Below are 25,678 nucleotides of genomic sequence, written 5' to 3'. Positions count from 1 at the left end.
TACAAAAATAGATCCAAAAAAAAAAAAAAGAGAAAAATAAATTTAGTACTATGTGGTAAGCATTTTCCTAAGTTATAGTTTTAACGCTTACATTATATTTCATTAATTATCCATATAATCATAATTTTATCTATTCAGTAAAATATTCATTATCCTTTGATTGAAAATACTCACTATTGGGACTCAACTCCCAGAGATTTTGATTTAATTAGTCTGGAATGGATCTGGGCATAGATATTTTGCAAAGTGGTGGTCAAAATTTTAAGGAGCATATTTGCATAGCCTGAAATTATCTCCCCCAAATATTTATTAAGTCCAAGGAGAAAAATAGTAAGTTTGTGATGGAGAAACCAAGCAGACACCACTTCAACATCATGTAAGACATATTGATACTATTTACCCCCTGAATGGTGCACTGAGAAAGACGCATCTCCTCTGTGGTATTCTTCCTCAAAATTTATAACCTCAGTCTAATCATGAGAAAATATCAGAAAAACCCAAATTGAGGGAGAGTCTATAAAATACCTACCAATATTCTTCAAAAGTGTCAAGGTCATTAAAGACAAGGAGAGATTGAGGAATTGTCAACGATTGGAAGAGGCTAAAGAAACATGGCAGCTACATGAAGTGTGGAATTCTGAATAGGATCCTGGAACAGAAAAAGGATAGTAGTGGAACCTGAATACTAAACCTAGTTTAGTTAATAGTATTATACTACTGTTAATTTCTTAGTTTTTTTTTTTTTTGTGAGGAAGACTGGCTCTGAGCTAACATCCATTGCTAATCCTCCTCTTTTTGATGAGGAAGATTAGTCCTGCGCTAATATCTGTGCCAATCTTCCTCTATTTGGCATGTGGGATGCCACCACAGCACGGCTTGATGAGCAGTGCGTATGTCCGTGCCTGGATCCGAACCTGTGAACCCCGGGCTGCCAAAGAGGAGCGCACAAACCTAACCACTACACCATGGGGCCAGGCCCCAGTTTCTTAGTTTTGATAATTGTACCATGGTTAAGATATTAACCTTATGGGAAACTGGCTGGAGAGTATATGGAAATTCACTTTGTGATGTTTCTATAAGTCTAAAATCATTTCCAAAAAAAAAGTGAAAACATAAAAATCTGTTTATACAAGAGAAAAAGTTTAACTATGCCTCTTTTTCTTGATTCAGTCTTTAACATATAACTGCAACCCTAACCATCTTCATGAAAGAGAAGAAATAAAAAAACATAATTTCATTAAGTTTTCCTTTTGTAAAGAGTGATCGTTTCATTAAAGAAACAGAGGCCTTGGCTGTATACAGTACTCCTTCACTGTCAGAAGGTCTGTAAAGCATTGTTTCTGTGAGATGAAAATTACATATCCTACAGCATCTTTGTTGGCAAAGGCATTTCTGAAAGTGCTCTTCACAATCAATAGAGTTTCATCTTGGTTGTCATGTAGTCCAGCCTGCTTATTTTCACTGTGTAGTTAAAAAAAGAGGATGGAAATAACAGTATATGTTTATATATTAACATATTTTGCAAAGCAGTTTTAAAGTTATTTCTCATTTTATCCTTATCGGTCCTATGAGATAGGGTAATTATTGTTAACATTCCTGTTTCACAGATTTCAAAATATAGGCTCTGGGATGTTCATTAAGTTCTAAGGACACAGAGCTAGTTATTTGCTGATACTCTTTTTTACCTCCCTGAAACTTTCCTACACTCTCTGAAAGTGAAAGTGGAGAGTCAAATTCTCCTGCCCTTACAGGTCAGGAAACAGTATAATACTTATAATGTAATAATAACATTAATAATAATAATATCCAGCCTTTATGGCATTCTTACAATATACTAGAGAGTTTGCCAAGTGTTTTCTAAATGGATAATCTCATTTAATCTTCTTTATCATTTTACAAAGGGGTTGAAGCAGACACGGAGAGGATTGGCATCTGATTGGATGTGATAGGCAGTGGAAGATGGAAGCACTAAGGGTCATGACGGTTATAAGATTTGGTGATGTGGAATATGGTGGGACCATAAACAAAAACAGAGGGTGCAGAAAGAGGAATGTGAAGGAAGGTGATTTCATCTTTGAATATGTCGTGTGTGTACTATCAACTCTACAGTGTGCCCATTATTTGACGTATGTAAAGCACTTAGTATAATTTGTTAAGATTAAAAAATAACTTAAATGTACTTGCTATTGTAGTGGTTCAGAGACAGACTTGATCAGATATGAGAATGTAGGCTCATAACTTTCAGCAGACTCATCTAGTAGCCACTTGCTTGGCATGTTGCAAAAGCTTCCCTAAGCATGTTTCTGAAGATTTCATTGGTGTAACTAGCTTCAATTAGCCTGGTGAGACATTCCTTTAAAAGCAAATCAGACTACAATTACAGGGTGTGGGGCAGAAGAATTGTGGAGGGTGTAAATGATTGGTAATTAACTAGGAGCTTGCTGACATAGAGTCTGATTTGAGCAGTGATAAAGAAACTGTCTATAGTTGTTGTAGTATATGAGTTTTCCCTCTCTGTAACCCCACAAGTACATTCCTCAGAGTGGAAGAGGGTGGGGAGAGACAGGGCATTATTAAGCAATCTTACATCAGCTGATCAAGCGCATACACACAGTGCCCACAAGAATGTACCAAACAGTATGTCAGGTCAGAGGCAAGTCCTCCAACCCACATAACTCCTTGGGGCCATCAGTGCAGTCATCCTCACTGTTTACCCACAGACAGGAGTCGCTCCACCTGTCATGGAAATGACAGTTTCTGTTTCTATATTGCTTTATATTTTGTAGAAGAAAAAACAAACCTTCCTTTTGGACTTAAATCTTTTCCGTGGCTTCTAGATTCTTTTAATCTAGGGCCCCACACTTTCTTGTCCCAGGTTTCCAGAGCAAGTTTCAGTTTCATCTGATCCCCCATGGATGGGGCTAATTGAGGGGGATTTCATCCCACGGGTGGAGTGTCTACGAGCCAGTCAGACCTCTCCCACTGCCAAAGCAGGCCACCTCTTAGCCTGTCTTCCATTTGATATTATTCCTAAAAACTCTCTCTTCCCTTCCCCTTCTCTTAAACCAAATGCCTCCACCATTACCTCTGGTACATATCATGTCACACCGATGGGGAGGAAGAAGGAAAAAACACCAAGTCGTCTCACTGATACCAGTACTCAGGTAGGGAGAAGGAGGGAAAGAAGCTCACGGTGATAGGAAATTCCAACTTCACTTTTTATAAAGATAGATCAACAGATAAGTAAAGATTTTCTTATTGTACAAAATTCCTTTAATAATGTTGGACAATTGGTTGCATAAATTATGGTTAATAGATAAAGTGGAATACAATTTAGACATTAAAATTATGTTCTAGCAAAATAATGACAGGAGAAAATATTTATGACTGTTTAGTGGAAAAAGCATGTTATGTAACAGTATACACTGCTGCAGTATAAACTCAACTTTGTGAAAAAAATACATGTAATATGCACAGAAAATGTGACTAGAAAATATTCATCACAGTGATAATGGTAGTAACACACGAATTTGGGTGACTAAATTTTCCTTCTTATAATTTTCTGCCTTTAAAATATTTTCTATCTGCTTCTGCTTTCAAAAACAAAATTATAGTAATCAGTTGGTGACTGGCTGAAAGTCTCATTATTTAATAAACTGCACCAGCTCCAAAAAATAATGGATATTTTTATAGTCCCAGTATAATAATTTTACTTTTTAAATGAAAGCATGTATAGGTATTCAAAGTAAGCAGAATAACTAGCATAATAATTAGGAGTCCAGTATAGACACATAAAAACACACTCAAACACCTTCCATACAAAAGTCTTGTTAATTTTTTCTTCATTCAGGACAAGAGGGGACCGTTAATGTTTAATTTTTGAGAATTCCAGATGTATTGTATTTCTAATGAGTAATCACCTCATTTGATTTAGGGTGGTGTGAGGTCCATGTGGGTCTGTTCCTACTTTATCAGAAGTAGCAACTAAGCCCTGGTTGAGAACAACAGGGGCTGAGCGTCCACATTCGTAGTTTCGGGGAACCATCAGGTGTTGGGACCAGCTACTTCCTCGAACACTACGCACCTTTTGATTGTTAACAGATCTTTCCCCTGCCAAAGATACTGTGGAATGGGTTAGGAGTAAAGATCAGGAATGGACTTCTGGTTTCAGTAATGGTAGATTAAGTCATTTGGACTAATTCTCCCTGCTGAAGACAACTAAAAAGCTAAATGACATATAAAAAATTTTTAAATCATTAAAGAGTTAATCAGATAATGAGGAATTAGGCCAAGATCCAGGAGAGGATAAAAATCTAGAGAGGAGAGTCTAGCATTTGGGGCCATTTTTGCCCTGGAGCTGGCTGCTGATCTGGAAGTTGCTGAGCCGCATGTTCAATAAGCTTGTTGGCTTACAGGAACAAGAGTCAGAGTCCAGGGCCCATCCAAGCTGGGAGCCCTAGGAAGCTACTATCTGCTGTCGATTAAGGCCCAGGAGGGGTGAACCAGAAGTAAGTCAGCCCTCGAGGGACTGCAGCCGGCTTTGTTTTATCTGAGTGACCCAGAAAAATCTCAAACTCTGAAGTTGGATTAAGATAATCCAGATTGTTGTTCCTCTGGGCTCCTGGCAGAAACAAACAAAGATACTCCCTGGCCCTAATTGTTTCTATGAAAAATTTTTAGAAACAACATTCGCATGCTCTCAAAGATAACCTGATTCAATAGGAGGTAAGATCCCAAGAGGAAGAATGAGAAGAAAAACAGACAACAAGAGGAGACTGATGAGGAATCAAGATAATTAGAATTATACTTTGCTTTGAAAAAACCAAGACTATATTCAAAGAGATAGAAGCAGAGCTTTAACACTTTGATAGAGAACTAGAAACTATAAAATATGGTATAGCAGATTTCAAAAAGAGCCAAATAGAAATTCTAGAACTGAAAATGTCAATAAACAAAATTAAGAGAACAATAGATGGAATTAACAGCAGGTTAGACACAGCGAGAAAAAACTCATGAATGACACTTAGATCAGAAGGTTAGAACGTAGAGTGACAGTAGAAGTCCTTAGCATATATATTGACATTCAGGAGGTTGCACCCAGAGTACCGAGGATGCAATTTGCAATATGAGTGTGTCCACCAAATCCAGTGGTGGCTGTCCACGTGGAATGGGAGTGAGGAGGGAGTGGATTATCTGCATAGCAAGTGATCCTATTTGTGCTGACTTCCTTCTATGACGTCTCTTCTACAACTTCTCAAATTGTTCTATTCTCAGTTATATAGGGACACTGAAAAAAAAAAACAGTAGGCTCTTTAGGTCCTAAAAATGTTTAGTAGATTCCATAAGGGACATACGTGTACTGCTTGTGGAGATGTTCATTTATGTAATGTCTTCTTGTAGTTATAAAGTTAAAGGAAGTTTAATTCAAACTAGCTGTTCTTTTAAATTTTACTCTGAAGTGAATAATTTTTGCAATTATTTGTCCTATGTATTGGTCTAAAATCTGTCACACACTAATTTCATACTGAGTATATTGTTACCTGTTTTAGTGTTACAAATTTAAAGTTTTAGGTATGTTAATAATTAAAAGTTCAACTTCTGTTGGCTTAGTCCAGTTGAGTTTCCTGAATGTGGCTTCTTACATCTTGGGTTAGATGTCTACTGGCCAGCTCTGCCAATGTTTCATTATTTCATTTTCCTGCAGCGGTCTTCCTACCCAAGGGATATTATAAAGCATCAATCACCTATATACTTTGCTCGTTTGTTGTTGTTAGTGCTGTCGAGTTGATTCCTACTCCTAGCGACCCCGTGTACAGCAGAGCGCAACCCTGCCTGGTCCTTGTGCGCCATTGTCTCACCTTCTTGTGCTGTATCAGACAATGCTATACTGCTATTCATAGAGTTTTCATGGCCAATTTTTTCGGAATGAGTGGCCAGGTCCTTCTTCCTAGTCTGTCTTAGTCTGGAAGCTCTGCTGAAACCTTTCCACCATGGGTGACGCTGCTGGTATTTGAAATATCGATGGCATAGCTTTCAGCATCACAGCAACATGCAGCTGCCACAGTGTGACAACCGACAGATGGGTGGTGTGGTTCCCTGATGAAGAAACGAACCCTGGCCACTATGGTGAGAGCACAATGTCTTAACCACTAGACCACTAGGTCTGGCTACTTTGCTCATGCATTCTCTGATTTTCCTTAAATGTTGTCCTTAATCACCCTTCTTCTTAACTGTTTGAGTTTTTACTTGGATTTTCGGATGGCTATCAGATTTAAGACTTAATTTGTTTCTAGATGTACCTTGTCTCCCTAAAAGGGCTATTTGCTGTCTTTTCCTTGGCTCCTTGAGTGGTTCATTACACTTTTAGTTTTTCGTCTCAGGACCACTAGGGGGCGATATTTCCCATCTCTTAGCCCCATAATTTCTAGCAAACCTTAGAAATTTGCAAACACTGTGGGCTAATGTTTTAAAATACTAATCAATTTTTTTGTATCTTTTAAAAAATTAAGACTTTTTAAAAAAAGCAGCTTTAGGTTTACAGAAAAATTGAGCAGAAAGTACAGAGAGCTTCCCTTTATCCCCTTTCCCTCTCCCCTCCGCTTGATCCTGCTGTTAACATCTTGCATTAGTGTGATACATTTGTTACAATTGATGATCCAATACTGATACATTTTATTAACTAAATTCCATAGTTTACATTGGGTTTACCCTTTATGTTGTGTATTCTATGGGTTTTGACAAGTGTATAATGACATGTATCTACCATCTCAGTATCCTGTGGAATAGTTTCATTGCCCTAAAAATCCCCTGTGCTCCATCTGTTCATCCCTTCCTCACTCTGAAACCCTGGCAACCACTGATCATTTTACTGTCTCCATAGTTCTGCCTTTCCCAAAATGTCATCCAGCTGGAATCATATATATCCTTTTCAGATTGGCTTCTTTCACTTAGCAATGTGTATTTAAGTTTACTTCATGACTTTTTGTGGCTTGATAGCTACAGTATGGATGTACCACAGTTTGTTTATCCATTCAACTACTGAAGGACATCTTGATTGCTTCTAAGTTTGGCAATTATGAGTAAAGCTTCTATAAATATTTGTATGCAGATTCTTGTGTGAACGTAAGTTTTTGACTCATTTAAGTAAATACCAAGGAGAGCAATTGCTGGATCATATGGCTAAGAGTATGTTAAGTTTTGTAAGAAACTGCCAAACTGTCTTCCAAAGTGGCTGTACCATTTTGCATTCCCGCCATCAATGTCTGAGAGTTCCTGTTGCTCCACATCCTTGTCAGCGTTTGGTATTACCAGTGCTGTGGATTTTAGCCTTATTAATAGGTGTGTAGTGGTATCTCATTGTTTTTTTGAATTAGCTATTTCATGCTGGCATATGATGTCGAGCATTATTTTTTTTTCATATGCTTATTTGCCATCTGTATGTCTTCTTCAGTGACGTGTCTGTTCAGATTTTTTGCCCATTTTTAAAAATTGGGTTGTTTGTTTTCTTATTGTTTTGTTCTATGAATCCTTTGCATATTTTGGATACCAGTCCTTAATTGGATATGTGTTTTGCTAAGATTTTCCCAGTCTATGACTTATCTTTCATTCTTTTAACACTGTCTTTTGCAAAGCAGAAATTTTTAATTTTAATGAAAGTCTAACATTAATTTTTTCTTTCATGGAGAGTACTTTTCTCTTATTATAGACTAGAGATTTTATAGTTTTGCATTTTACTTTTAGGTCTATGAGTCATTTTGAGTTAATTTTTGTGAAAGTTGTAAGGTCATAGTTTAGAGTCTTTTTCTTTTTTTTTTGATGTAGATATCTAGTTGTTCCAGCATCATTTGTTGAAAAGATCATCCTTACTTACTTCTTACATTTTTTTGTCTCTTCATATGACAATGATTTTTTTTTAAATGTGTAGATTCTTTTTTTTTTTTTTGTGAGGAAGATCAGCCCTGAGCTAACACCCATGCCAATCCTCTTCTTTTTCTGAGGAAGACCGGCCCCGAGCTAACATCTATTGCCAATCCTCCTCCTCCTTTTTTTTTTTCCCTTTTTCTCCCCAAAGCCCCAGTAGATAGTTGTATGTCGTAGTTGCCCATCCTTCTAGTTGTTGTATGTGGGACACCACCTCAGCATGGCCGGACAAGCGGTGCCTCGGCACACCCGGGATCCGAACCCGGGCCGCCAGTAGCAGAGTGTGCGCACTTAACCGCTAAGCCACGGGCTGGCCCCTGACAATGATTTTATATTATCATTTTCTATAGAGAGAATAGAAAGATGGTCCAGATGATCTAGCATTATTGATTAAATTTTATTTTTATTTTTGGTAATTTAGAAAAGTTTCTTTCAACTTTATAACTTATTATGCAAACCCATATTCAAATCCCATCTCTGCTAAATGCTAGCGACGTGTGTGACCTTGCAAATGTTACTTATACCAAACTTTAGATTCCTCACTGGTTAAATTGAGGTGTTACTTTTAACCATGTGGCTCTTCTTCCATTATATCTAGATCAGCACTGTCCAATATGGTAGTCACTAACCATATGTAGCTATTAAGCAATTGAAATGTGGCTAGTTTAAATTGTGATGTAAATGGAAATACACATCTGATTCCAAAGATTTAGTAACAACAACAACAAAAGGAATGTAAAATAAATCATTAATTTTTTATATTGTATGTATGTCAAAGTATACTACTACTAATATATTAGGTTAAATAAAATATATTATTAAAGTTTAATTTTATCTACTTCTTTTTACCTTTTTCATGTAGACCAGAAAATGTAAAATTATGTATATTGTATTTCTATTGGACAGCACCTCTTTAGACTTTGGTATCTAGTACTTTGCCAACAGTAAATTAGGATTCGGTTTTCCAAAAATGTTTTGCACTTCTCACGTAGAATGCCATCAGTATATATTATTTCCCTTTGCTTTGTACTCCAAGCCGAATTCGTCACCTAGAACAAGGTAGGTGTTATCGTGAACTTTTTGCCTTCCAATAAGGACATAAATAGGATTATTGCAAAAATAACACAAAATACAGGGAAAGGAAGGGCAAATAGAATGTCTTGAACCTGGTAAAGGTAGCAAGGCAGAGATGGATTTAAGAAGCTAGTGAAGTTTAGATTTAAACTTCGGGGCTCTTCACTTGCACGGGCTCCTTCCAGGCCCCAAGAAGATGCTAGCAATGTGTTCACAGGGTCTTATGTTTTGTAACTCTTGAAAAGGTAAGATATTTTAACTATGACCAGTGAAAACATCTGTCTCTCTCCACTTTGACTTTCCTTTCGTTATACGTGGTCTGTGTCCAACGGCAGTGGGGTGATCACAGGCATTTTTGGGATCTGCCTCAGAAAAGTCGAATTGGGGATACATTGAATTTGGGTTTAGTGGGGTATATTCATGTGGTTTGTGAATAATTAAGTTGCTCTGGTTGTTCCATTTTAGAAATGGCTCTCAGGAACACTCCTGCCCCCCACCATCACAATGCACAAAGGGTTGGGACACCAAAGTGAAAGGCGAGAGTTGGCCTTGCAATGTGAACTTGTCTTGTGGCGCTTGATGGCAGAAGTACGTGGTAATGGAAGAGAAAAAAGGTCTATAAAGTTTAAAGCCAGAGGCTGGTCTGTGGAAAATTCTACCAATCAGACTATAAAATCGGAAGCAGAGGTTTCAGTTTTCATTGATGCGTCATTGACAGGGAAGATTTCTTCTGCCAGGAACATATTTGATATTGCAGCACATATAATTGTACATTTACTATATATTTTTTTCTTTTTTGATAGGAATTGAATGAGATTGATTTTGTTAGAATTACTGTGTTTGTAGGGCACAGACTGTGGCAGTACAATAGGCAACGAGAATGTCTGTGTGTGAAGTCACGTACGTGTTAGATCATCATGCAATTTTCAACATATGACCAGAGAGAGGATAGAAAAATGGATGTGACATTGCTCAAAGTCGTTCTCAAAGTTTGGTGAGGACTCTTGGGGGTCCCTGAGATCCTTTTGGTAGGTTAGTGAGGTAAAACTATTTTTATGATAATGGAAAGATTACATTTCCCTTTTTCACTCTCATTCTCTCAAGTATACAGTGGAATTTTCCAGCAACTACATCTGTGATATTGTGACAGATGCAGACTGAATGCAGAACAAGATATGAGAATCATACTATCTTTTATTAAGTCAAATATGAAAGAGATTTCAAAGATAAAACCACTCTTCTCACTAATTTTGTTAATTAAATAACCATTCTCATCAAATTTTTAAAAAACATAGTTATTTTTAATTTAAAAGTATGCTATTTGTATTAACATGTAATTTATGTATTACTGATATTTTAAAATGGATTAATAACTAAACATTTTTAATTTCATAGTTTTATTTCCTACCATCAAAAATGTTTTCAATGATCAATTACCTGACAATTCCATTAGGTCCTCATTTGATTTTGTTGAAAGCTAAGAACAAGAAACTACCTGAGTTGCAGAACGTCATTCTCATTCTCAATAACAGCTCCAATATTTGAAATTCTTCATTTGTTTTGCATCCTGGAGGTTTTTGATGACAGCAACTTTCCACAGTGAAATCAGTGATAGATGAGACGTAGGTCTTTCTTTTGTAATGTGACAAAAGAGGGACTATGAAAGGAGAAGAAAAGAACATGTTCTCGGGCAGATCTGTCTTGGGAAAGTACCTATGTGGGTGTGACGAATGGAAATCAAGCCCTTAAAACCATCTGTCTACCTGTAGCCCTTGGAAAATCTTCAGATCCCCCAAGAGTAGCATTCTCCAGGAAGACACCTGGTCCAGAAGGTCAAGCTGGTAATCAGACACCTGAACTAATAATTTAAGTACCATGAGGAAGTATAGGGAGAAGGTGTGGAGATGGGAGGACAGATAAGTTCAATTGGTTTGAGGGATATTAAAATGAAACAAAATGAAATTCTATAGTGGTCTGCAGTTTGCAAAGTGCTTTCATGTATCATCCACCTTGATCATCATGCTAACCTTGTGGGATATCTGTGACAGGGATTTTTGTCCCCATTTTATAGATTAAAAAAAGACACTCAGAGGGAATGTTTCTTTCTTTTTCTTTTTTTTTTTTGCTGAGGAAGATTGGCTCTGAGCTAACACCTGTGCCCATCTTCCTCTATTTTGTATGTGGGATGCCGCCACAGCATGGCTTGATGAGCAGTGTGTAGGTCTGTGCCTGAGATCCCGACCCACGAACCCTGGGCTGCCAAAGTGGAGCATGCAAACTTAACCACTATGCCACCAGGCCAGCCCTGAGAGTGTTTTTTTGATAGAGATTTACCTGGGAAATCTTTTGATAGCACTTTTAATTAGTATCGCATGACATTAATGGTGAAATATTTTTGGAAAACTGAATCCTAATTTACTCTCATTTGGCTATGAAAACCTTGGCAATTCATAAATATGTCACTCAGATTCTGGAAATCTGTAACTGTGGCTAATAAATCTTTACCACTAGTAAATCTTTAACCACCTGAAAAACTTAACATGGAATATATTTTTTGGGTGTATATTTAGGTTTGTTCCATATGATGGGTCTAACTCAAATATAGTGAGAAATGTTATTAAACCTACCCACATCTTTCATTTGTGGGGGCTGTAGCATAGTTTGTGTTAATCCCTTCCACTCTCTCTCACTCTGAATGAACTGCAACAGTATGGGTTATAAACTTAAATCAGATTAAATTCTACCTTTCAGGTGTGTAGAGTAAGAGTGATTTATTTTATCAATGTCATTTCTCACTATCAGACATACCAAAATTAAACGTTAAATGCCACAATCACTAGCTCTGTATATAAGCAGCTTGAGAATAGGCAGTATGATTTATAATTCTTTGTTTCCACTGTATATTTTAGATGATCAAAAATAATTTGGGTATTGAAAATTAAATTTGTGGCTCTTATCGGAGATAGTGGGTCATAAGATGGTGTGAGGAAATCAGAAATTGTCCTTCCATTGCTGGATGTCCACTCCCATAACTGTAGCACTGCCTCCTTCCAAAGAAAGTTCTAGACCTAGAGTGTCATCTATGGATCCTGAGGTAATGCATTTTCTGAAAGGGTCCAACTTTCCTCCATCCCCAAAGAAGAAAAAGAGTCAGTTTCAAAATACGTTTTAATACACATATCTTCTAGGTTCAAAGTGGCACAATGTTACATTTCAAAGACAAGTTTATCCATTTAATTATTCTTTTTCAGAAATTTGTATTCTCTAGGAAGATTATGTTTTCTGAAATTTCAAGAAAGTTTTTAGATCAACTAAGAATTAATTGCTTCTGACTCTCTCCAGTGTGTCTCAATCTATCCCATAATATGATCAGTGAAAAAGATTCACACATACCACTACATTTGAGGAGGTTTAGTTGAAAAAATTGGGAACAGCTTATTGAATTCCTAGAAGAAAATAAAACACTTTTTAAACATAGGTAAAAGCATATTGAATTTAAACATTTTTACCTGACATCGAAATTTCTTTTCTAGGAGTAAGAGTATCAATATCAAATCATTCTTTTGTTATCTCTAAGGACATTTGGTTCTAGACATCCCCACTTGTTAAATGATTATCTTTGCTTGTTGGCGCTAGGAGAGCTTATTTTTGCAACATTTCTTCAATCCCATCTGAGGAGAATGGCACATGGGGTCATCTACTGTGCTAACTCTGGTCTATTACTAGTGGCTGCTTGCAGCATTATGTTGGAAGGTTCTGAGGCTTATCCACGATCAATGAGTAGAAAAGAGTATTATGATTGATCAACTGTGTTTGCTGTGGGCCTGTGTGTGTTTGGGAGCACAGGGTGAGATGGGAAAGGGAAAGCATAGTCTGTTTCCAAATATAGGTCAAATATCTTCGACCTAGGATGCGAATTATGTTATGCTAGCAACTAAATGTCTTCTTTCTGGGTTGATACAATAGGGTTGGTGGCCCAGTAAAAACATCCCCTCACATTGCTGGAATCAACTGTGAGAGAGTAAAGGGGCTCCCTGATTTTATTAAGATCCATGTTTGTCAAAGCAAGACAAAGAACTCTTCTCTCTCACTCTGCAGATGACTTTCAGAGCCCAGGGGCTTTTTCCCTGCTTGAAGAACTTACCATTTGGGGACCTTGTGGTGGTTTCCTTGGTAGTGTGCGTACCCCTTTGGATGCCTGCAGGGGTGGTCCCTCCCAAGTCATCATCTGGGTCACTGGGAGTTGGGAAGGGGCTCTCTGATGTTCCCTGGATGGCAGGCTTTACTCCTCCTTGTCCTGCAGGAAGGATTCCATTCTGGACATCTGGATTAGCCTGGCTGGTGGGCAGGATGGCTCCGGGGAACAAGGGCTGGAAGATGAGGCTTGTGAAGATTTGCCGGGCCACTGGCTGGAATGAGGGAAGGAAACAGAAAACAAAGTCAAAGGAACACATTTGAAGGCTGGTCAACCAGCCTTTTCTCCTTTGAGGGCAGCAAGTTTGGGCAGGAATGGCAGGATGGAGAAGATAGGGTCAGAGAAAATAATAAAGATGGGGCATTCCTCAGTGGAAATGCCTCCCTCTTCTGAGCCAAGCTTTATGCTAGTTTCATTACTGGGATTCCCTGCTGTGTCCCATTGCCCTCAGAAAGGGAAAGCCAGAAGCAAGCCAGTCACAGGAAAAGGAATATTGCATAATTTGTTACTATCAGGTGTATCTGGAGGTAGAACTAAGGCAGAAAATCCACGTAATTACAGCAGGCTCTGTCTCTGTTATTGACCTACACCATAGTCTTTCATTTGCCCATAATTTTTTAAAGTAATTTAGGAGACTAAAAATTAATGGACAAATTAATTCAAGTAGATTAATCAACCCTCATGTCATGGTTTGCATCCTTCCAAGTTTCTTTTGATGTATTTTTCAAAGGCATTGGAATATTCAGTCAGAAATATTTCCCTTGGCAGTTCGGTTACTCAACGGAAATCCTCTCTGTCAGATTTTCAATGATTTGCACACTGGTAATGAATGCTGTTGCTGCCTACACTTTTTTTTTTCTGAGAAAAAAATTACTGTGAGAAGTTCCTCCTAAGAAGAAATAATTTGATACCAGCTGATTTTGGAATTCAGGCAGGAACCAGTCACCTGGGACCTCGCAGTTCTGAAGGCAATCTCATAGAATAAAAAGGGTCAGGGTCGAGGGCTCATGATTAAGATACAGGTCAGTTTCCTTGAGTGTGGTTCTCAATTGTTAGTTTGCATAAGAACCACCTGAAGAGCTTGTTAAAGGGCAGATTCCCACGTTCCATTGTTAGAGAGATTCTGGTTGAGCAGGTCTAGGGCAGGACCCAGAAATCTGCATTTTTAACCAGCACTCCAAATGGTCCTGATTTGGTAGTCCAGGACTGAAGTTTGGGAGAACCTGTCTTAGATTTATGAGGCACTGAAACCAGGATTAGACTTACGCTGGATGAGAGACAAGATAGAGTGCAGAAATTTTCAAATTGGGGGTCATGACATCCATAGATTTGAAATAAAGAAGGTGTGTGGTGCCCATCATTAAAAAGTAAGACAAAAAGAATAGACTATAAATTACCGAGTGCATTCCATATGGTCAGGGTAAATATTGCTTCCTGAAACTTGTGTGTATGTGTGTGTGTGTTCGTTGCATGAAAAATGTAGCTGTTACTGTGGGTTTTAGAAAAAAGTTTGAAAACCACTGGTATAGTGGATAGAAAAATGGCTTTCAATCTGGATGTACTCTTTTTTAACCTTGGGACCTAAGTTGCTTAAGCTCTCTGAGCCTCAGTTTCTTTATGTATAATATTGAATTAAAAATTTCTACTTTGTACTTTGATGAAGATTAAAGGTAATGGATGTAAACGATCTACCAAGGTATCTGTTATATAGAATTGGCTCAATAACTGGTAGTTATGGGTGTTCATGTATCAATGTTGGCAAAAGAGCCCTGTTACTTGATTTTATTTGTGAACAATCTAGCAAGTCTTTACCTTTTTCGTAATAGAAAGATTTTTTAAAAACTGCCTTTCCAAATACTGCTTCAACTCTTTACTTCAGTGTCATGTTTAGATACCACACTAATTCAAGTAGTTTTTCTCTAAAAATCACTTACAGGAAAATGCATAGAAGTGCCTGGGAATGGTAATATGAATTTTATTTAGGTTCAGCCCTCTAGTTATTCATATGTATAAGGAAGGGTCCATTCACCACTGTAAGATGCTAGAAAAATAATGTATTTTCCTACAAAAATTAAAAATTTAATTCAAGAAAATTAATATTTCCTGTGATAAATATCAATATGTATATTATTCTATATCTGCTTGCATTTCAATAATTTATAATCCTAGATTTTAATCAATATAAAGTATAAAAATATGCATTGGCTTTCTGGATACAACTGAATCTGACATCAATATATGGAAAACAAAAGCTAAGGCAAATTAATGGAAAAGTAGCTGAAGAAAGATGATGAAACCCCCAACTAGACAAAGGACAACCCCACGCAAGGATCTACAGAAATGTTCTGTTTATTGTAGTATGCATCAGGTTTAGGGTTTGTGGTCAAAAGAGACTATATGAGGACAGAAAACTGCATTGTGATAGCAGTGAAAAGAATTTGAAATGCTAGTAATTAAAAAAAATTTTTTTTACCAATTCCTCTGAGCTTAGGATAGTACCCTAAAAGGAAAATAACATGTTATTAGACAAATTTTAATATGTTCCAGGCAAGATATGTATAACTTAACTTAAAAACTTAAAGTAGTTTTGAAGATTATAAAGAGAGATTTTTTACTTTCAACAGTATTTTAAACTGCCTTGGTGAAGTTAATGTGTCTGATGTGTAATGTATGGCTAGGAATAATCCTTTTTGTATCACAAAACTCAAGTCAGCACATGATATTGGACTGCTAACACTTATTATCTGAGTGATGTGGGGTCTTCTGAATTTTAAAAATTATATATTTTTCTATTGTTAAGTAATAGATGTACATTGGAGGAAACTTGGAAAATGCAGAAAACAAGAAAGAAAAAAAATTATAATCCCATCATGCAGAGTTTGATGTATTTTCTTCCAGATCTTTTTCATACATTTCTGTTTTACATACTAGACGTAATAGAAGTCATGTCATTTACACAATTTGTTTCTTACCTTTTCTTTTAACACTACACAACAATCATTTAACCATGTTACTGACAATTTTTAATAAATACGCTTTTGTATGGTCACAAAGCATTTGCTTTTGCATTGCACAGTTTACTTAATCATTTTCCTTTTGTTTAATTAAGTTGCACCCAATAGTCTTCTCTACTATAAACATTTTGATGAAAATATTTGTAAATAAACTTTTGCTGTATTTTAGATTATTTCCTTGGGATGTGTTCCCAGGTGTGGAATTAAGAGTTGATATGAATTTTATAATTGGCTCTGCTTTTAGAAGTAAAAGCTGCCACCTGATGCTCATATTTAGTCTTGGCCTTTGGCAGTTTTATCAGTGAGCTCAAGAATTACCTTTCCCAAAGGAAAATAGAGAGAGAGAAGAGAAAGTATTCGGTCATTTTTTAGGAAAAAGATCTATAGTTAATAAATAAATTTGAGATTAAAAAATAAATCCCTCAAATCATTAATCATTAGATTAGCCCCATTAATTAATTTTTTTCTTAACAGTGTGGTTTAAAGGATTGACTGGTTGCTTCATCTGTGACATTTACTAACTGCGTGATTGCAAGTAAGTATCTCTAGTGACTCATTTTCAGATTGCAAAGAAAACTATTGTCTACCAGAGGTTGTTTAGAAGAGTAAATGAAATAGTACATAATAAATAATAAAGTACTTAGAACAGTGCCTGGTGCATAGTAAGTGCTCAATAAGTGTTTGCTCTTGTTATTATCAGCCAGCCCTGGTGGTTTAGTGGTTAAGATTCAGTGCTCTCACTGGGTTCATTTCCCAGTCAGGGAACCACACCACCCGTCTGTCGGTTGTCATACTGTGGTGGCTGGGTGTTGCTGTGATGCTGAAAGCTATGCTACTGGTATTTCAAATACCGGCAGGGTCACCCATGGTGGACAGGTTTCAGCAGAGCTTCCAGACTAAGACAGACTAGGAAGAAGGACCTGGCCACCCACTTCTGAAAAAATTGGCCATGAAAACCTCATGAATAGCAGCAGAGCATTGTCGGATGTAGTGCTGGAAGGTGAGAGGATGGTGCAAAAAGACCGGGCAGGGTTCTACTCTGCTGTATACAGGGTACACTGGCTCGCTAGGAGTTGGAATTGACTTGATGGCACCAACAACAACTTATTATCAGTCTCCATACAGTGCAAAGTAAACAGGAAACTTGGCCCTACCTGAGGAATTGAGGCAGGATTAAGTATTTCACACTAAAATGTTTTAAAATCAAAGTCTTATTAAAAATTAATCTTACCTGGGCTCCAATTTGTGCTACAAAAACTGGTAACATCTGAAAAAAATAGTGAAAAATTCAGTAAAAAAAAAATATTCAGAGGTAAGTTCTGGCACATGATATAAATATTGAGACTTTCTTAAAAGGATACAGTATTTGTTACTAATGTATCATCTGTAAAAATAGATATGGACTCATAGAACAGGATGGGAAACGGAACTCATCCATTTTGTAAAAAGAAGAAGATTAGATCTAGAGAGATTTAAAAACCAGTCTAAGGCAGCACATATAGAAGGTGAAAGTAAATTGGATGAACAAAAATAATTTTACTCTCAAGCTATCTTCAAACCAAAAATTATTTCAAGTAATAATGATATAAAATGTGATAAAAATGCATGTGTTCCTTTTATGTGGCAGAAGACACATTAAAACACGTAATAATATTTTAAAATAGATTTCTTGAAGCATATATATTTAGTTTCATAATGGTTACCAGGATATTTTGCTGTTAAAATAGAGCACTGATAGGAAATGATGGATAATATTGTTTAACAACCCCTGGCACTGACAGAGCTCTTAGAACTAAGGGAGAAATAACTTTACTAGTCACTGATAACTACGTAAATGTTATGAATTTATGGTTGAAACAATTTCGGTGGAGGTGTTGGTGTGCTATAGTACTCTAAGGACTAATCTAGAGTTTGTCAAAGATTTATTTTTATTTCTATAGAAATTCACACAGTGTCATCAGGAAAGTTGTCAAAATGGAACTTTTAATGCTAACCAACCCAAAAGATTTGAAAGTCTTATGAAATAGACTCTTAATTTTATTATTTCCCAAGACAGTTGGTATAGTAATGCCCATAATGCCAAAAGGTAAAAAGTACATGCATTTAAGAAAAAGCCTTCCTCTCAATCAGATCCTTGGCTACTGACAAATAAACAACTAGTCTTCAGGGTGACAATATGAAAGGGGGTTGGGGAGAAGGGACACTCGGGATATGAGAGAGAACAAAATAGGAATTTCTTCTTTAAGGGCAAGTTGGAAGGAGCAAAAAGATACAAATACGAAACCACAGATGTCTAAGTAAAAACTGTGATGAAAGATAATTTAATTATTCACCAACGGACCAATAAGGAGATAACTTTTTATTAGTAGTTGGCAGAGAAGTCATTTGAAATAATAATAGCTAACTCTTATTGAGTGTTTACTATGTGGTAGGCACTGTTCTAAGCGTTTTATGTGTATCTACTCTTTTAACCCTTATAACAGCTCTAGAAGTGGGTTCTACTTTAATCCCCATCTTAAATTATGAGACAAATGAGCCACAGAGTGATTAAGTTACTTGGCCGACATCACACAGGTAATAAGTGGAGAGTTGAGATTTGACCAGCAGTTGTGTGGTTCTGGAGTTCATGCAACCATGTTGGCTTGCTTTGATAAATGGGAGCTATGGACAGGTGCTCAAGTTTCTGACAGAGCACGTAAGCCACTCTGCATAAAGAAAGGCAAAGTCAGAGGTTACTGGGGTTGCACAGGAGAAAGTCAAGTATGGGGACCCTTGGTGGTGGCATAGCTAAAGACATTGAAGAACCATCACCGAATATGGGAATTGATTTATATTATTGCATGTTGGGGAGTGTGTAATATCAAACCCTCTCTATTGAACCCTCAGTCACATCTACAGTGCCCACTAATGCCTTTGACTGGAGTGGATACTTTTTGGTGAATATGAAATTGTTCTAAGCCTGACTTCAAGGACAGAGTAGAGTAGCCATTGAGACTGAAGCTGAACAATTGATATATGGATTATACCAGCATCACGTGTTACAGAGATTTTCATTTTATTTGTCTCTCTAGTCTTTTTCAGAGGATCACTTTTATTATTGATATAAATAAGCAGCTAATACTTTGAGTGAAGGCTGTAATATATCAGAAAGTAATAAGTACTGACTGATAGACAAGGATACATCTCAATTTAAAAAAGTTACAAAATTTCACAAATATGAATAAATGAAGCAGTACAGAGTTTTTTGTGTTGTTATTTTGAACAAATGAAGGTACAGAGTAAAGTATTGGTTGCATATGATTATATTGTCCATTAAACTCAGATTTGATTATAATTACTAATTAATACATGCTTCCTCTTATTAAAACCTGCAGGTGTACATACACTGGTAGGAAGATGGTTAGGATATATTAGTCTATCGCTTATAGAAGCAAATTTTGGGAAAAAACCCCAATTTTTGCAATACAATGCAATACTAAGCAATCATTAAAAACAATGCTGTAAGGGAACATTTCAAAACACAAAGACTATTCAAATTCCCTATAATTAACACATGTATGTAATAAATAATAAAGCTACAAAAAAATTAGACCATTACATGGGAAAGATAGGGCCTGAGTTCACCTGTTGGAGAGAATAAGTTATCCATAATGACTTAATCTAGTCATAAAGGGATCATTATATTTTTCTCCAGAGACTGTTAAGCTATTTAGAGAAGTTTCATAAGGTAAAAATTTGGGCTTTGTCCATGGTTAAGATGCCAACACTTCCAAAAGTAGTGATGCCCTAAGTGCGTCATTTAAATCTTAGTGTGAGAGGGTTTTTCAGGATTTTTCCTGAAAGCAAGCAATGATGGTAGGAGGAAAAGTACTAGAAAGCCCTGCGGACTTGAGAGAAGGCATGAAAAAAGGACACAAAGAAGAGATGATTAGATTTGATGAATATAAACTATCCACTTCTTAATTTTTCTCCGAGATGATTCTCATCACACAGAAAGGTTTCAATAGAGAACACAACTTGCTGGAGAAGAATCCTGATACCTCTCAGTTTCTCTCCTTGTATTTTTCACCTTTCGATATTCCCCAACTTTTCACATTTTCCATTACCCATTACAAACGTGTTCTAGAGAGGTTAAGAGGCAGAATGCTCAGTTTTCTGCATGTATTTTCCTGGATTTTCAGCAAGAACCACATTGCCAAAGACAGTTTTATGTTTAATAGAATATCCCCCTGCAAATTGTCTGGGTAAAATTTTCAAGAACCTTGAAGAAATTCTTTTTTTTCCCCTTTAGACTTCCACCCGAGCGAGAATGCTCCCTAATGTAGACTGAAGTCCCCTCATTGAGCTTACCTGCGGCTGCAGCTGCTGTGGGAGGGTCTGGGCACCAGGTGCCACTCCTGCAGCAGGGTTTAGCTGTAGGGCAATGAAGAAGATTTTCATTATGTTGTTTCAGTTTGAATATTCAGGAAACTAAAGTATATTTGCTAAATGTAAAATATGTTTAAAGGGAGGATTTGCTATGTAAATATATAGCATACGATTGCATTAGGAATTAGATATAGACGTGAAGTTCAAAGACTTGTTTAGTCTATTAAGATCAAAGGTCAGACTAACTTTTCCCCTAGTAAGTTTTTCTTTGGCGTTTAATCTATTCTCTTTGAAAATTACTTAGGTGATTTTATCCTCACTCTTCCCTTTTGGCCATAAGAGCCATGATTCCTGGAATTTTTCTTACTGTTTTCCTATGAAGAAATGAATTCCTTCATAGGTAGCCCCATGAAAATTGTGAGGGTCAGAATAACATATCTAGACTGAATATGCTCTAATGCTATATTTAAATCTGACCCCTGAAAAAAACTACGTTAATTAGGAAAGGAACATATTAATTATTTTGATCTCCCAAACAGATTAAAATATACAGATATTCTAGTAAAATGAAATGAGAAAATGAATGAGAAAAATGAAAATCTTTGTGTCCCTTCTAGTTTGCTCTTGTTGGGGTGATGTTATTGGTCATAGTGTGTGTGTGGGTGTATGGATGTTGTAGGGGGCAGTGAGGAAAATATGTTGGAGGAATGAGAAGAAAAGCTCAGAGAAGAGGTGAGAAGAACTACATCAGTAAAGACTTGAGAATTAGATTAATTCCTTTAGAGACGCTCTTGCTAAGAAAAACTTTCTTTGATGTACTGAATAGCATCGAACTCGCTTTGACTTTTCTGTCTTCGCTCTTTCAACTTATTTACCATGAATATGTGTATATGAGTACATCTGTGGATACACACACACACACATATACACATGCTCAACATTAGGTATTATATTTATTTAACAATGAATATTAAAATGATATAAAAGAGTACTTACCTGTTGCCGATCTGACCCCAGTGTAAGCATCTGTGTCAAAGGCATTAGACTTAAAGAAGGGAAGACCTGCAGGGCATTGAAATTGGTATATGAGACAAGAGGCTGTCTGTTTCCACTACGCTGTCAATGGTGGATATCCTCAAGTGACCTGTATTCCTGTCAGAGGTGGATTTACCAGGGAGGTAAGTGAAGGTGAAGCTTCAGAGCCCTTCACTAGCATTGCCCCTTTCCGTGGCGCTGGTAGGAGCCCTGGAAATGTGTCAAGTTTATTTATCAACTTAAAAATGTGTAATTTACTCTTACTTCTTATCTCGCTATAAATTATTCACTTTAGTACTTAATTTTTCTGTATCAAATTTTATATTCTTTTTCTTAAAGAAGGTCCCCAGATTGTATAACTTCAGGTTCCTTAAGGAGTGGGATAGGCTTCTGACTTGAGTGCTCTGTAGTGACCAAGGACTAAAAAGAGCACGTTAGACTCTGGTGTTACTGCAGTGTTTCACAAAACACAATAACACATGAACATGAGTGGAGGTAAGGAGGGGTCCTTTAGAGCGGAGGAGGGATTGGAGTGGGAAGAAGGTGGTAGCCAAGAGACAAGGCAGTTTTCCAAAGTATTTAAACATGCCTTGAAGAAACAGATTTTACAGTAACATCAATCAGTTCATCAGCAACAATGGAATTTAAGAAAAACATGAGGAAATCTGCAATTATTTTTATAGATTATCTCTTAGTCTCTGCCAGCTCTGGCAAATATTACATATGATACGTCACAGTATTTCAAGGGCGTAGATGACCAAGCTTTGTCAATAGGTGTATCTATTGTTTTTCAGTTTACCAGATTTGGTTTCTAAACCAAACTATCATTCAGACAAAAGGAAAAAGATTCAGACGATGCTTTGTTTTCCCAAATCAAAATTTTCAGAAAAGTGTATTGGTTTTTGTACTTTTTTCTCCCAGAAGGAAAAAGCTTCTCTCTCTTGTTCAGTCATGAGACTCTGTGTAAATTTTGATTTTAAATCCACTGGTCTGCAAATGTTCCCTATTGTAAGACTCTTACCTGATTTGGCTGCTGTTGGTTTAGTAGTGTTGCCTGATCTGGAACCAGCTTTGTGGGAGGAAGTCCCAAGGGAGGGCTGAGCTGCATCTGTGATAACAAATATTTGACAAGGCAGGGATGTGTTTGAGGTTTTGAATCCATTTATTTCCAGGAGGTAACAAGTTGTCCCAAATGCAAAAATGTCTGTCTTTAGGCTCTGTGTTTTGAAGTAGTTTTAATTCCCTAGAATATTTCATGCATAACAGGAGATGGAGTTGTAGGGTGGAAAAATCTCAGACTGGGAGGGGTAAGGTGAGAGGGAGCTAGAGTTGGGTAGGGCACAAAGGTCTCTCGTGGTAGTCCCTAGGCTCCCATTTCTTTTCTGTAACCTCCTTCCTCCTTTTTCAGGGCATGAAATACACAGTCTGCACCTTAGCTCTGTAAACGTTTGCTTTTTCCTGACGCTTGAAGGTAAGATGCCATAATTTCTACTGTGTTTTCATGAAGTTTCCTGCTTTTGCCTCGTGCCTGATAAGTCATTTCCTATAATGGAAGTTCATTCCCCTTCCTGGCCTGGGTATTTTCCTAGTGTATTAAGAATCACCAAATTTAAGGGGTGAAAATGTCCTTGCCATCCATTTGATCTAGTTGTATGGTTTTGTTTTATAAATGAGGAAACTGAGGCCCAGCGAAGTAAAGTGACCTGTCCAAGGTGACACAGCGAGTGGCAGAGCCAGTACTAGGATCCCTGCAGGTGCTCTTGGTCCTTGAAGACATGAATCCTTCCATTGGCTTCTCTCAGCTCTCCCTCTGCATTCAGGTGGAAGCTCCCTGGCTGGGTTGACCTGAGTCAGCCTTTGCTCCTGGCTAGCTGTACCCCAGGGGACAGTGTAGTGTGGCCCTCCAGCCCTGCATCAGCCCTGGGGGCACTGGATATGCCCTGCAGCTCCCACTGACTCTTGGCTTCACTTTAGACCTTGCCCTTAGTTGTAAGAAGTAAGGTTGGCATTATCCATCATTAGAGGTCCCTTTAAGGTTTAAGATTAGGTAAGCATAAATTCTGCAAATAGGTCTTTTCATGCCCCACGATCTATTGTCGGCATGACAGCCTGAGTGATCCTTTGAAAACAGCAGTCTGGTCCTTTCGCTCCTCAGCTCAACCCCTGCATTGACTTCCATATTCACTCAGAGTAAAAACCAGAGACCCTACAGTGGCCTACAAGGCCCCCATGCCAAGGCCACTCTTCTGAAGATGCAACCTGCCCCATCTCCAATGTGCACCCTACTCCCCAACTTTTGATCTACTGAAAACAATCACTAGGCCGTCTTAAGTGTCCATGTTTGCAAATGGATTCATTTTTTGTGCCTTTCTGATAATTAAATAAATTCATGTACAAATAATAAAAAAACCTTGTTCATGTGTCCTGATTTTCATTTAGTAAATATTGCTACTGTACCTAACAGACATTTTAGTGTCATCTCCTGCATCCCCTGCACCACTAGCTCTCTAGCTGCTCGCATGTCATTGGCTATCAGCAATCTGCATTAACCTGTATGACACTCCTCAGCCCACCTTGAACGATGGCTGTGCTCCTGGAAAGTTTTATTTATCTTGAGTTTTTACAAATTGTATGGTAATTTAAGTACACTAGAGACACCCTATTTAGAAGAAACTTTTGGTAAATTTATTTGGTAAATTGCAAAATCCCTGTTTTAAAAAAATTATCCTCCAAATTTACCTTGTTTAGAAATTAAATTTTTGCGGACAACTTCTTTCAAGAAGGACATATGTATATTTGGAATGAAATAAGAAGAAGGTTGGTTACTCACGTTCCACCTCCTCCCCACAAGGTCACCCTGTTCATCTCCTTCATAGAACTAATCGTAGTTATAACTTAACATTTCTTTTGAAAAATTATTTATTAGTATCTACAGTCTTTGTGAGCACCATGAGGGATCATGTCTTTTTTTTTTTGGCTCACCATTGTATCTTCGGCAACTAGCATGGTATCTGGTATATAGAGAGTTTTCAGTAAGTATTTGTTGATTATATGGGCGACTACAGAAGTGTCAAGTGAGCTTGGGGCTCAACTAAGAATGGTTTCTTTTTGTTCTGCTGTTTCATAGCAAATATCTTCTAATTATTTTATTTATGTCCACACTCAAACATCTCAAACAGTTAGAGGAAAGTCCACCTAGAGATCTAAACCACCCATTTCTGTGTCCATAAAATATTGGATAGTTGGAGTGTGTGTTCGAATACTAGTGCTTCTTTCTTTCAAAAACCCATTATATGTGAACACGGTTTGTGATGAAATATTCTAAGTCAAAAATATTGACTGCTTTGTAATATTCCCTTGCTATTGCATGATTTGGTAGCCTTTTTAGATTTTATACAATCTAGATGTTTTGGGCTTCCAATTAGAAAAAATCAGAAAATACAGTTTACCCCTTTAGTCATGAGAAAATAATTAATTGCCAAGAAAATCTCAAATTCTTTTTGGAAAGAAAAATAATTATTCATTTTGAGTAGATATAACCTAAGGCATTTGTTTGTCCCTTCTACCCTATTGCTTTGCCAAAATAAGTGAAGTTCTACCACGATAGAATGCATGCATTTTAAAAATGTAAGTACACTGAAATATGCACTAACACTTTATTAGTTTGTCACCTTTCACCTTGGAAAATAAAAACAGGAACCTAAGGGAATGGGTCATGGGACAGAGCAGTTTTGATGGAAGGCAGGAAGAGAGATAGATGTACAATTAGAGATGCTGCTAAGGCTGGTTGGTATAAAAAATAAACATATTGCACTTACTGGTAATGACAGAGTTGATCCAAGAAGACAAAACAGTAGAATCGCAGTCTTCATGTTTCAAATTGCTACCTGTAACACAAAATCGTGTTATTCTTTTACGCCATTTTTTTTCCTTTTGAGAGAAGAAGATGCTTGAAAAAAGATTGTTCTATTTGAAACATAGCTAATTACTGTTACCTTTCTGTCCACTAGGCAAAATGTACAGGTGAAACAATATTCAAAGTCCAGCTGATTTCTCCAGTTTCTGTGGTGAA

At 37.1% G+C, this 25,678-nt stretch overlaps 1 protein-coding gene across 1 annotated transcript; it reads right to left on the bottom strand.

Annotated features, from left to right (window-relative positions):
- Window positions 1-3,916: 3,916 nt before the first annotated feature.
- Window positions 3,917-25,478, bottom strand: AMTN (amelotin). The gene is made up of 8 exons (XM_004419229.3): window positions 25,425-25,478; window positions 22,628-22,714; window positions 21,568-21,633; window positions 20,554-20,616; window positions 17,435-17,470; window positions 15,663-15,689; window positions 13,139-13,403; window positions 3,917-4,122 (listed from the first exon to the last, which is right to left on the bottom strand). Exons 1-8 carry the CDS (start codon window positions 25,476-25,478, stop codon window positions 3,917-3,919), a joined length of 804 nt encoding a protein of 267 aa, XP_004419286.1.
- Between the last annotated feature and the right edge of the window lie 200 nt (window positions 25,479-25,678).

The sequence above is a fragment of the Ceratotherium simum genome, chromosome 8, assembly GCF_057802395.1.
Source record: "Ceratotherium simum simum isolate JZ-2026a chromosome 8, ASM5780239v1, whole genome shotgun sequence".
Classification (NCBI taxonomy): Eukaryota; Metazoa; Chordata; class Mammalia; order Perissodactyla; family Rhinocerotidae; genus Ceratotherium; species Ceratotherium simum.
The sequence above is the reverse complement of the archived record's forward strand: the minus strand, read 5'-3'. Positions and strand labels throughout refer to the sequence as shown.